This window comes from Erigeron canadensis, chromosome 5, assembly GCF_010389155.1.
Source record: "Erigeron canadensis isolate Cc75 chromosome 5, C_canadensis_v1, whole genome shotgun sequence".
Classification (NCBI taxonomy): Eukaryota; Viridiplantae; Streptophyta; class Magnoliopsida; order Asterales; family Asteraceae; genus Erigeron; species Erigeron canadensis.
In genome coordinates, this window is record NC_057765.1 from 36,526,988 (window position 1) to 36,538,403 (window position 11,416).

Sequence of the window (11,416 nt, forward strand, 5' to 3'; positions counted from 1 at the left end):
AAAAGATCCCCAATTCGATCTTCATTTGATACATAACAGTCAAACACCCAGAAAGACTAAGCTGAAAAATATAAGTCTTCAATCTTCTATCACCTGCAAATCTTTAATGGTATGTAATTTCAAATAAAGTTTATAACTTTCTTGTAGTTAGGGTTTAAAGAAGTATAATTTAAAACACCCTTTACTTTTTTTAATGAATTTCATCATATTAATTATGTTAATTACTGTAATTCTGTAAACCCTAAGAAAAGACTTTGTTTTTATCTGTTATTTTCTTGATTTTGTTGGGTTTTATTATTGGAATAGTTTGTAAATAAATTCAGTTTTTAGCTGTATTAGTGATGATTGAAGTACATTTTTTAGTGGTTTTTGTGTGCTGATTAGTTGTTGTTTGTTTGAGTGAAGGCGGGTAACAGACACACCATCATACTAATGCAGACTTCTCATAACCGAGCGACTAGGACGTTTATGGATTACGAGTCGATAGGTCATGCCATGGATGGTATGTCTTTTTTGATGTTTGGCAGCTTTTATATTACTCGTATGTTTTTTTACAAGATAGGTTGCGTTGTTTTGCATTGTCGATGTGGATGCGTTTTATTGTGTTCAACTTGAATTTTTTTGAGATTGGGGTCGTTCAAGATATGACGATATGTATCATTCTTGTTATATCTTGTTGTGAATGTTCTTTGTAGTTATAAGATTTGATACTCTTGAGGTAATAGAACTCGAAGATGGTTGTTTGTACTTAATTTGCTATAACTGTATTAGTAGACACAACACTGTCTAGCCTTTACTTAGTATGTAGCCTTGTTCAACTACGTCTTGTTTATCGATCAATTCTTGTATTTCTAATTGGTCTAGTTAACCTGAAAGCTTTAGAAAAGTTGCATTATGGTCTCAAATAACATTACAAATCTTCGTTTGGTTAGTAAGATAGGCGATTTACCCGTTCTACCTGCTTGTTTTTTGGTTAAGTTCTGATTAATATTTTTGAGCTACCTCTCTTTTTCCATGTTGGTTAAATAATAAAGTGGACAAAAAAGACTTACATTTCTTATTGACCTGACGTATAGAAGGGAAGGGCTTTATATTGTGGTGTTTGGGTCAGATTTAATGAGTTACAGGCGCTTGTTGTTTTTATTCAACATAAGTTGGGGTTTTGCATTGTAGACGTGGATATGTGTTATTGTGTTTATTTTGAGAATTTTGTGATTAAGGTCGTTCAGGCTTTGACGATATTTATCATTTTGTTATACCTTCTATGAGTGTTCTTTGTAGTAATAAGATTTGATACTTTTGAGGTAATATAAGTATATAACTTGAAGATTGTTGTTTGTCCGTAATTTGCTATAACTGTATTAGTAGACAACACTGTGTATTTTTACTTAGTATGTAACCTTGTTCAAGTACGTCTTGTTTATCAATCAATTATTGTATTTTTAATTGGTCTAGTTAACCTGACAGCTTTAGAAAAGTTGCATTATGGTTCTAAATAAAATTAAAAATCTTCTTTTGGTTAGTAAGATAGGCGATTTACCCGTTCTGCCTGCTTGTTTTTTGGTTAAGTTCTGACTAATATTTTTGAGCTACCTCTCTTTTTCCATGTTGGTTAAATAATAAAGTGGACAAAAAAGACTTACATTTCTTATTGACCTGACGTATAGAAGGGAAGGGCTTTATATTGTGGTGTTTGGGTCAGATTTAATGAGTTACAGGCGCTTGTTATAACTAACAACTTGTTGAGATGTTGTGGAGGGTTTTGTAAATAGAATCCAAGTTACGTTGCAAATGCCTTGAGATTTTAGATCTGTGAATGTGCTATATTTTCAATATCCAGGCGATGATGCATATGTTTACTATGCTGCATTGCTCCCCATATAATATGGGATGGTCCGTTCTTATTGGCAGAGAAGCTACTGGTGAATATTATTCTTTGTTGTCTGCTCTCAACCATCTCACATCAGTTTATATATTGAATGCTCTATCCTTGAAGGCTAAATCTTCCAAGGAATGGTAATAGGATTTGGTTTTTCTTCCTAATAATCTCATCCCATGTTTATTTTTGTCGGCCCCTCTCTTCGAATAATTTGAAGTCATAGTAGTTGAAAAATGTCATCTGTAAATGTGTTATCATTACATCAGTCATTTACGAGTCTTAACATTCCCCTTGTCCCTCAAGGGACACTTCATCGGTGCTCTTTTGTGATCTGGGAATACAAAAGCTTTCTATCCCAGGTACCTTAGTAACCAAACCAAAAAGAAAGTATAAAATGATGAAATTATGAAGAAATAAAGCCCTTAGGGCCTACAAGGCACTTAGAAATCTAAAATCCATCTGCTTTATGATTAATAGAGGCAGTATAATAATGAAGGAAGGGGTGGACGAATATGGATTCAGGGAATTAAATGAAGTATTAGTTATTGGGTAGCCTTTGGGTTTGCTGGCATCATCACCCATCAAAATTTCATTGTGAGGCCGCTATGGTGGACCAATTTAGAATGCAGTTCAATTTGGGGACATTGCACTTTGTCGTTAAGTTTAGGTGAACATTGCTTGGGGCTGGTTCTTGGGGAAAGGTCACCTGTTATCCATAGGGCACACGGAGTCAAGGGTTTTACCAGTTCGCCTTTAAAAAAATCTTGACTTATGTAGACTTCTTGCATAGTGTCACCTGTCAATTGTAAGCTCATATGTTTGGATCTATATCTATCTATAAATCCTTGACATATGTAGACTGCTTGCATAGTGTTTTACCAGTTAGATGCTTGCAAGTAGCAGCAAAGGAGTTTGAGTTGAATTAGATCAACTATTGCAAATGTAGATGGACAGCAACTAACAAGAATGAGAATGATATATATCTGTCAGTATGCCTGAGGTGTACTACTAAGCTAATGTAGTGTTAATGATTGTCCGTGAAGCGGATACAGTGATATATCTATCTTATACTCCAATCAATTTTTCTCCAAATGAGGATATTACTGTTGCAATCTTAAAGACTCGAAAGCCATCGAATCTCTTTTTTTCATGCGATATTAACAAGATCAAGCAACTTATTATCTCACAGTTGCTTGGCCAACTTAAGCTGACATCTATATGTTCCCTTCTGTGCTTCATTTTGAACCTCATTTTCCCTTGGGACAGCAGACGCTCTTACGCACCATTTCTGCTACCTTTTGTGTCTCAAAGCTTTTGCAAGATTGGCTAGGATGCCAGTTAGGGATATGTTTTTCCACTTGTGTTCTATTTTGAGCTCAAATGATGTGCATAAATACATGTTTTCAATTATATGTATAATCTGCTACAGTTCAAGAAGTGTGTAATCTACATCTTACATATGCTATGTGCAGGTATATGTGGTCTGTATGAAAGGAAGCTTAAGGAATTGAATCCAGCTAGCAGAAATATAACTTATGACATTGAGGATCTTTATAATTTTATTGATGGCCTTACTGATTTGAGTGCTTTAGTGTAAGTTTCTTTTCTCCTCTTTACTTTTTGTCACAGCTATGCTGCACCTTGCCTCTCTACCACCATCTGAAATTTACAGTCAAAACAGAATATCCAGATCATTTGAAACCCTTCATTATCTCAAAATAAAGTCATGAACTTTATTTCTTGCATATATGAACTGATAAAATACCAATTATGCAATGAACTCTACTGCCAATTTGGTTCTATATGCTTAAAACGTCCATGAGGCCGTGACGTATCCATGAGCTTAATTACGATGCTGCACTGTTTGGTTTATTCTAGTTTACTTATTCTAGCGATCTTCAGTAAACAATATGAATGAAGTAACTCCATGTTGGATACTCAAATTTTAAACAATATGCATAAAATAATCTTAATGGCCATTGATAGTAGCCGGTAGTGGTGTAGTAAGATAGTGGAGGGATAGGGTGATGTGGCACTCGTTGATTGGTGTGTTGTTCATTATTAGAAGAGACGGAGAGAGGAGAGGAGGGGGGCTGCACGCGGAGGGTGGGTGGGGGGTGTTAGTATAGGATGTATACAAGCGGGTCATAATTGCCAGTTTGCCACAATCTTCATTAGGCCTGAAGGAGTTTTATATATGTTGTTTCATGACTTTATAAGAATAAGGGCGTTTCGTTCAAGGTTGGAAGACTTGAATGTCGGACTCCCTCAGCATCGAAAATTTTCAAGATTAATCGACTACTTGGGAGTACTCCGATTGGAATTTTAGATAGATACTGTAAATAATTTGAAGTTTTATGTATAGAAGTAAACTAGAACATATATATAATTATTTGGAAACATTAACATAATTCTTCAAATACTTCAAAGTTCAAACATATTAGTATACCTTCAAATCCTTTCAATATAGAAAAAAGACCGACTTTGACTGATCTTGACCGAGTTGAACCTGAGTTTTGATAAGTTTGACCCTTTTGATCAAGTTTCTAGTTCGAGTATAGTATAATTTTCTCAGTTGGGCTCCGAGTTGTAGTTCCTCCCTGAGTACTCAGCCGAGTTGTCTGACTGTTTTACAACACTGATTCCATCGTTACCATAGTTCCATCATTTCCAAACTTCTTTTCTGTTCCAACTTGGTGTAAACAAGTCTCATTAAACTGATAATTGATTCTGCCTTGCAGCTATGATCCCTCAATCCAGGCATATCTTCCGAATGACCGACAATGGATCAGACAAAGGATGTTTGGTCACCTGAGAAAGTTGGCGCACTGATCGGCTATTAGCTAGCTGCATTATCATACAAGCTAGCACTTAACTTTCCTGTTGATGTAAACATAACTTTTAGTGCACTAATATGGCACTTGTATCACACTTATGTTCTGCCTGTAACTGTACACTATTTGGTAAATTTTGGTGTACCTATTCAGCTCTGTGTGCTTTAAATGGGAAAGTTGTATGTTTATATTAGGACCAGTTTGATCAGTAAAACTTGTATGTTTGCCACTTTTCTGGTCTTTATATTTATATTTTTGGCAGAGTTAAATGTTCATTATACATGATTGAATGCTACAAAGGAGCATACTCCTACGTCCTATCAAATGAATAATATGATAGTTCATTGCAAATAAATAGTCATTCATTTAGGGATACAAGTTGCATACTACGCTTTGCAAAACTCAGTGAGTTAGGACAAGGAATGCAGATATTTTTTTTGTCATAACTGTTTTGTTTGCATTTACATCTCTATAAGTTCATTGAAAACGGGTCATTTAATCATTCAAAACTATTGTATTTCTTTTGCCATGTTTCCAATAATTATGAGTATTAGCTTACTTTGAGAAGTTGAAAAAACAATCTAAACAAGAAAATAAGTTAACAGGAAAAATGGTTTATTTATGGTAATGCTCTGCATACTATTGCTAGTCTGACAGAAAACAAGGTTTATTTATAAATATGCTCTGCATACTATTTTTAATTCCTGTATCACTTGATGAGGATGCATCTTATGGGAGATCCTTCTGCTCCTAATAACCTTAATGGTAAACAGTGGACACTATATATTCCTGCTTCTATACCTTCAAGTTTCAGACCTTCAACCAGAATGATTTCCTGAGAGCACAAATAGTAACAGCGTTAAAAATGCAATTACATGAATAACCAGAAAACTACATTCCCATCCTATTAGATACAAGTACAACTAAGAGTCCGGTGTCTCAGCAAGTTATGTTATATGAATTTTAGATAGATATCACTTAATTTCGTTATGAATATCGGCGGTAGTTTAAACCCTTAACAGATAATCAAATACCTCCCTTAAAATATGTTCTCCATAAAGAATGCAAGAGTGTGTCTATACTTACTCTGCTTTCTAGGAAAACTAGATGAGAAGGAATCAGATCATCATACGCAGCAACCGATAAGTAATCAATACCTACAATACCAGAACAGATGAATGATCATTTCTTGATAACTTTCAGGATGACAAGCATAACTAACATAAAGGTTTCAGCATATATTTTTGAAAATAAAACTTTCTCAAACATAAATTATTGGTTCTTAAAGATAGGTGTATTACCAACAAGTTTGATGTCAGTGTTGTCCTTAAGCCACTGTGCTCCATCCTTCATAAATCCCACATAGCTTGTGTCAAATCGCTTTTGCCGCATTAGCTGCCTGAAATTAATAGCCCGAGAATTACCAAACAAGAAAGTACTATAAGCTGAAAAAAAAAAGACATGCACCATATAACTGTTGATCCTTACTTATCAGTGTTCAGTGTTCTGAAAAGCACACGCCTTACTCCCTTAGGAATGTTCAACGACTTCATAACTTCAGCTGCAATAAACAATAGGACATGAGTCATCAAGATTAACTTGCAGCGAATAGAAGACTAAGTTGTGACATTAATTGAGATCAACAACTTAAGACAAGGTAAAGAACTATAACCAAATAAATACCTGTTATGTTCTTATCCCTTGGAACATCAACTAACAGAGCCGGGCCTGCAAAGAAGAAAAACAAAATATATTTAGACTAATTCATGCTATAATATTGTATAACTAGAGTTGTTATAGTTAAATCTGTAAATTATGATTATTTCTATCTATATATACATTAAATGTACAGGTGAAAATTTCAAGACGATCATAACACGTAACAAATAGTAATTCAATACCATTAAGTACGTCTAAATCAAGGCTATCTATATCAAACCCTGCTTCAAAGTATTTATCAAATACGTGTCCAGGTGCATCAACATGAGTGCCAGAATGAGCAGGTAAATTTATAAGAGAAAAGTAACAATCAGATCCGTTCTTCATACTAGCTTCGAGTGTAAGGTACATGCCTACCCCTTCATCAGAATTCCATTTACGTGTTTCTGGACTAATCCTATGTGTGATATCATAAATTCTCCCATTTCCATATACTTCCCTCCTTGGAGGAATCAACTCACTACCACAAGAATCCTTATCATCACCATACAGAGATGGGTAGGCGCTATCTTGTGATGACAACGCCATAGAAGGTATCAAAAGCAAGAAAAATATAAATCGAGGGCTCATTTTTCTTGCCATCGTGTTTGCTAAGTAAGAGAATAAGCTGAAACTTTTGTATGGTCTTTAGAAGAGATTGAAATTGTCTATAAGCACATCGGTTTGTCTTATCACTAACTCACAAAAATCCAAGAATAGTTCGGTCAGATTAATCACTACACATTTCAAGCTTACCCCACTTAGAAAAATCCACTTTTAATTAATTAATTACTAAATAAACGATACTAATTTGACCCAAAGTACTCTCGAAATTCACTCAGTTCTAAAAGAAAGAATATATCAATGAAATAGATGCACTTTTAAGGTCAAATGAACAATTCAAAATCAAGAAATCTATGTCATATAATGCTTTTTTCTCAAGTTAATCAAAAGAATCCAGGGCAAACCAATGTTGACAATAAATTTTCAAGACTATCAATATCGAAGCAAACTAATACGAGTAGTGTTTAACAAATAGTCAAATACACCTATAACGTATGAGTTACTCAGTTTAATACCATTAAGTATTTCTAAGTCAAGACTATCGATATCGAATCCTGCTTGGTAGTAATCATCATAGAAATGTCCAGGTGCATCAACATGAGTCCCAGAATGAGCAGGTAACTTTATGATTGAGAAGTTATAAACTGACCCATTCTGCATACTTTGATGAAGTCTAAGATACCCATCTCCAATCCCTTCATCCGAAACCCCGGAAAGTGTCTGTGAACTAATCCTATGTGTGATATCATATATTTTTCCATTTTCATAAACTTCCTTCCTTGGAGGAATCAACTGATCACCACCACCACAAGAATCCTTATCATCACCACCATATGGAGGTGGGTATGCACTAATATCTTGTGATGACAAAACGATAGTAGGCACAAAAACAAGCATGACAAAGATCATTTTTAGGATCATCTTTTTTGCCATCATGTTCATCAAGTTTGCTAATTTCTTCAAAGGGTATCTTTAAAAGTGGATAAAAATCACATTAGAACTAAATATATATCACACAAAAGTTTGATATATGGGCAGTTGTGGTTGAAAGTAAGGGATAAGTACACAACAATATTCACCTATTGCATAAATGTAAATAGTAAAACATTTATAATATAATTGTTAATTTTGACAAATACCATTTTGTCATGACAACATTAAATTTGTCCCCACCACACTAATTATCACAAAAATCCAAGATTAGCTGTGACAAATCACATGACACGTTACCCAGGCTCCTATTGCCACCCTTATTTTCCGACACCTTTCGATTGGGTCGTCCTTTTGAAAGGTGTACTGTACTAAGTTAAAAGCACACAATATGTTCCACTCTGTTATCTTAAAGTGATAAACTGTTTGAGGTCAAAATGAAATATGCCAAAGTGATGTTGACAATAAGCTGTAAAATTAAGCTAACACCTTTTTTTCAACTATTGAATTAAAAGTTGCTTTCTTGATGTTGACATGCTATCAAATAAATCAATTCATATCTCCTAGAAAAAACCAAGTGTTACTTTACTTTTTAAACATGGTGGTGGTTTGTCCTAAACATATAGCACTTAAAAAAGCAACAAATAACAAACATAAAAAATAAAAAAACAATTAAGAAAGATAGATAATAATAAACTCACCATTGAGAGTATAAAGATCAAGTGTATCAACATCAAAACCAGCATCAAAATAATGATCAAAAACATGTCCAGGAGCATCAACATGTGTCCCAGAATGTGTAGGCATTTTCATTTCAGAGTTATTAGCAAGTGACCCATTTTTCATACTTGCAGGAAGTTCAAGAAATTGACCAAGCCCATCTTCTGATCCCCATGTTGGCATCTCAGGGTGATACCTATGACTTATATCTATTATTTGACCATTATTATACACTTCTGTACGTATAGGCCTAATATTTGTATGATCATCATCATCTTTTAAATTACATGGGGTCATGGTGGGTAAAAATGGAGATGGGTGTGCACTAATAGATGATGAAGTTGTGGAAGTGAAGAAGAATAGTGTGAGAAATAGTAATATTCCGGCTGCTGTTTTTGGTACATGATTCATTTTGACTTTTTAGGTTCAAAGTGTTTTTTTTTGTGTGTGACTATGCGTGGGAGAGAGTGTTCATTTGTTTTGTATATAACTAACATTGTATCCGCGTAATGCGGTGGCAGTGACGGCGACGGTAATTTATTGGTGTCCGTGATAGGTGGTGATCGATGACATCGACAATTGATGTCGAGTGGTCTAACCGTGTAAGTTAATACAATGGTGATAATGATGTTTTAGAAGATAAATGTTTAAAATGTAAATTAATTCATTAAGGGTAATTTTGGTAATATCTAATAACTCTTTCATTAGGGTTATTTATAAAGGATAATCAAGTAATTTCTCATCTAACTATTTTCTAATCCTTTCTTAAAATAAATAATCATTATAAAAAAGTAGTAGATGATCAATGTAAACCCTCAAGCAAACAAAATAAGTACATAAAAACCTTTTTAGGATATATCATATATGGGTTTGTAACTTTTTGAGGTGTCTATGTGGAAATGGAAATGAGAGATTTTAGATAGACTTTAAAATTTATATTAAATTGAACGGTATTCGTAAAATACGGGGGTAACGATTATTTGGTGGTGACGGCAACATCGAATAACTAATAAATGAATTTTTAAATATGTTAATAAATTTAAAGTGAAATAATTAATTGTAATAAATTTTTTTTTATTATTGTTATATTTATAAAAGTTATTGTAAAAGTTATTTATCGATTTAAGTAAAATGACTATAACTTTAATAAATTTGAAGTATAATTAATTAATTGTAAAAACTTTAAAGTTAGGTCGCGTTTGGTTGACAGAATGTGAAGGAATTTGATGGAATAAATGAAGGAGTCTTATTTTATGAAATTTAAACATTCCTTTAGACGATGGAATTCACAATCCTAAGGGGAATGCGAAAGAATCTCATTCCATTATTGAGTTGAATCTCCAAAATACATATATACCCTTACAACCTTAGAAAACTCACGCCTCCATCTATTTTTCATTCAATACTACAGATCTGCATATCCTTTAAGCACATCTCCTCATCCATCTTTTTTTCATCGGGTAAACTTCAAAAACAATTTGATGTAATATTTTTGATATTAATATTATATCATCTTTTATTCCTCCAAAATTACTAAAAACAAAAGCTATTATGCATCAGCCATGTATTTTTGATATTAGTTTATATTAACATCCATGGCGAGTGCTGAAATTTTCAAACTTTCATCGATGTCTCGTGTGGACAAGTTCAAGGCTAGTCGAAAGATCATGCGTGAGCCCGAAGCCGTGTTAAACTTTTGGAATTTGGAAGGAGATGAGTGGGAGGCCTTTGTGAAGCTTATGTTGGAAGAAGAGTGATATGAATGTCAAAATACTTTTGTTGCTTTATTTGTATGAAAGTGGTGAATATCAAATACTTTTGTGAAGCTTTTGTATGCTACTTCTGCTATAGTTGTGGTATCTGTAGTTATGATCAAGAAATGTAATTAAACACCAATTTGTCCAACTAGAATGCTTTTGTATGGTAGAATTCTTTGGTATGGTATCTGTAGTTGTGATTAAACTTTTGTATGATACTTCTATTAATGACGGGGTACTAATTTAGTTCCATTATTAACAACAAAAATATATTATGTATTTTATATTTGGCATTTAATATTATGTATTTACATAAATACAGAAGATTTAATTTTTTTTATTAAGGGTATTTTGGTCTTTTATTAAAATTTCATTCAAATTCCGTTAACACATTTACAAATTAAACAGACCAAAAGAATTAAATTCCATTCCGTTTCCTGGCACCCAAACACACTACAAGAATTAAATTCCATTCTTCCAGATTCCATTTCATTCCATCAGATTCTATTTCATTCCATCAGATTCTATTCATTTCAAAAACATTTTTTGCGAACCAAACTCACCCTATTATAAAAGAAATTTATCGATTTATAGTACATGACTATAACTATTTTTAATATGATGAAAATATGCATAAATTAAATTTGCATTTGGTTAGAGTATGCATAAATGAAATAGAAAAAAGATTAGTTTTTAATTAAAAATTGATTTGATAGTCTTAAAATACCAAAACTTGGTGACCGTATTAGAAAAGACCAAAACCTTATATGATGGTCAAATATGAAAATTAAAACTTGATGATCTAACTAAAGAAATATCAAAAACTTACCCAATAACCAAATTTATAAAAAACTAAAATTTGCTGGTCAAACTTGCTCAAACAAACAAAAAACAACCTTATTAATGTAATTCTTTATATCATTTTTGTAAAAATTAATCTGATTTTTGTTAACGTTCAAAACAAATTTTAAAAAATAAAATAAAATCTGATTTTGTTAGTTTTTGTCAATATCCAATTCACCAGTGCCCAAACC

At 33.1% G+C, this 11,416-nt stretch overlaps 2 protein-coding genes across 4 annotated transcripts; one reads left to right on the forward strand and one right to left on the reverse strand.

The window, feature by feature from the left end:
• Positions 1-4,906, forward strand: LOC122599039 (enhancer of rudimentary homolog). The gene is made up of 4 exons (XM_043771485.1): positions 1-109; positions 406-502; positions 3,352-3,472; positions 4,621-4,906. The coding sequence occupies exons 1-4, from the start codon at positions 107-109 to the stop codon at positions 4,709-4,711; spliced, it is 312 nt and encodes a 103-aa protein (XP_043627420.1). The 5' UTR covers positions 1-106; the 3' UTR covers positions 4,712-4,906.
• Positions 4,907-5,311: 405 nt separating this feature from the next.
• On the reverse strand, positions 5,312-9,072 carry LOC122599038 (cyclase-like protein 2). Of its 3 annotated transcripts, none has more exons than XM_043771482.1 (6): positions 8,607-9,072; positions 6,397-6,441; positions 6,202-6,274; positions 6,015-6,112; positions 5,800-5,870; positions 5,312-5,548 (listed from the first exon to the last, which is right to left on the reverse strand). In XM_043771482.1, exons 1-6 carry the CDS (start codon positions 9,034-9,036, stop codon positions 5,423-5,425), a joined length of 843 nt encoding a protein of 280 aa, XP_043627417.1. In that variant the 5' UTR covers positions 9,037-9,072; the 3' UTR covers positions 5,312-5,422. The 3 variants fall into 3 exon arrangements, with proteins under 3 accessions (XP_043627417.1, XP_043627418.1, XP_043627419.1); XM_043771483.1 differs by lacking the exon at positions 8,607-9,072 and adding an exon at positions 7,491-7,975; XM_043771484.1 differs by lacking the exon at positions 8,607-9,072 and adding an exon at positions 6,615-7,072.
• Positions 9,073-11,416: the final 2,344 nt, after the last annotated feature.

What these genes read in the sequence shown, in the direction of transcription:
- LOC122599038 (XM_043771482.1), bottom strand. Translation starts at nt 9,036, where the DNA reads ATGAATCATGTACCAAAAACAGCAGCCGGAATATTACTATTTCTCACA. An exon ending in AAGGGATAAGAACATAACAG is followed by an intron (nt 6,275 to 6,396) that starts GTATTTATTTGG and finishes TGTTTATTGCAG; the next exon opens with CTGAAGTTATGAAGTCGTTG. An exon ending in AGAACACTGAACACTGATAA is followed by an intron (nt 6,113 to 6,201) that starts GTAAGGATCAAC and finishes TATTAATTTCAG; the next exon opens with GCAGCTAATGCGGCAAAAGC.
- LOC122599039 (XM_043771485.1), top strand. An exon ending in GATAGGTCATGCCATGGATG is followed by an intron (nt 503 to 3,351) that starts GTATGTCTTTTT and finishes TGCTATGTGCAG; the next exon opens with GTATATGTGGTCTGTATGAA. An exon ending in ACTGATTTGAGTGCTTTAGT is followed by an intron (nt 3,473 to 4,620) that starts GTAAGTTTCTTT and finishes TCTGCCTTGCAG; the next exon opens with CTATGATCCCTCAATCCAGG.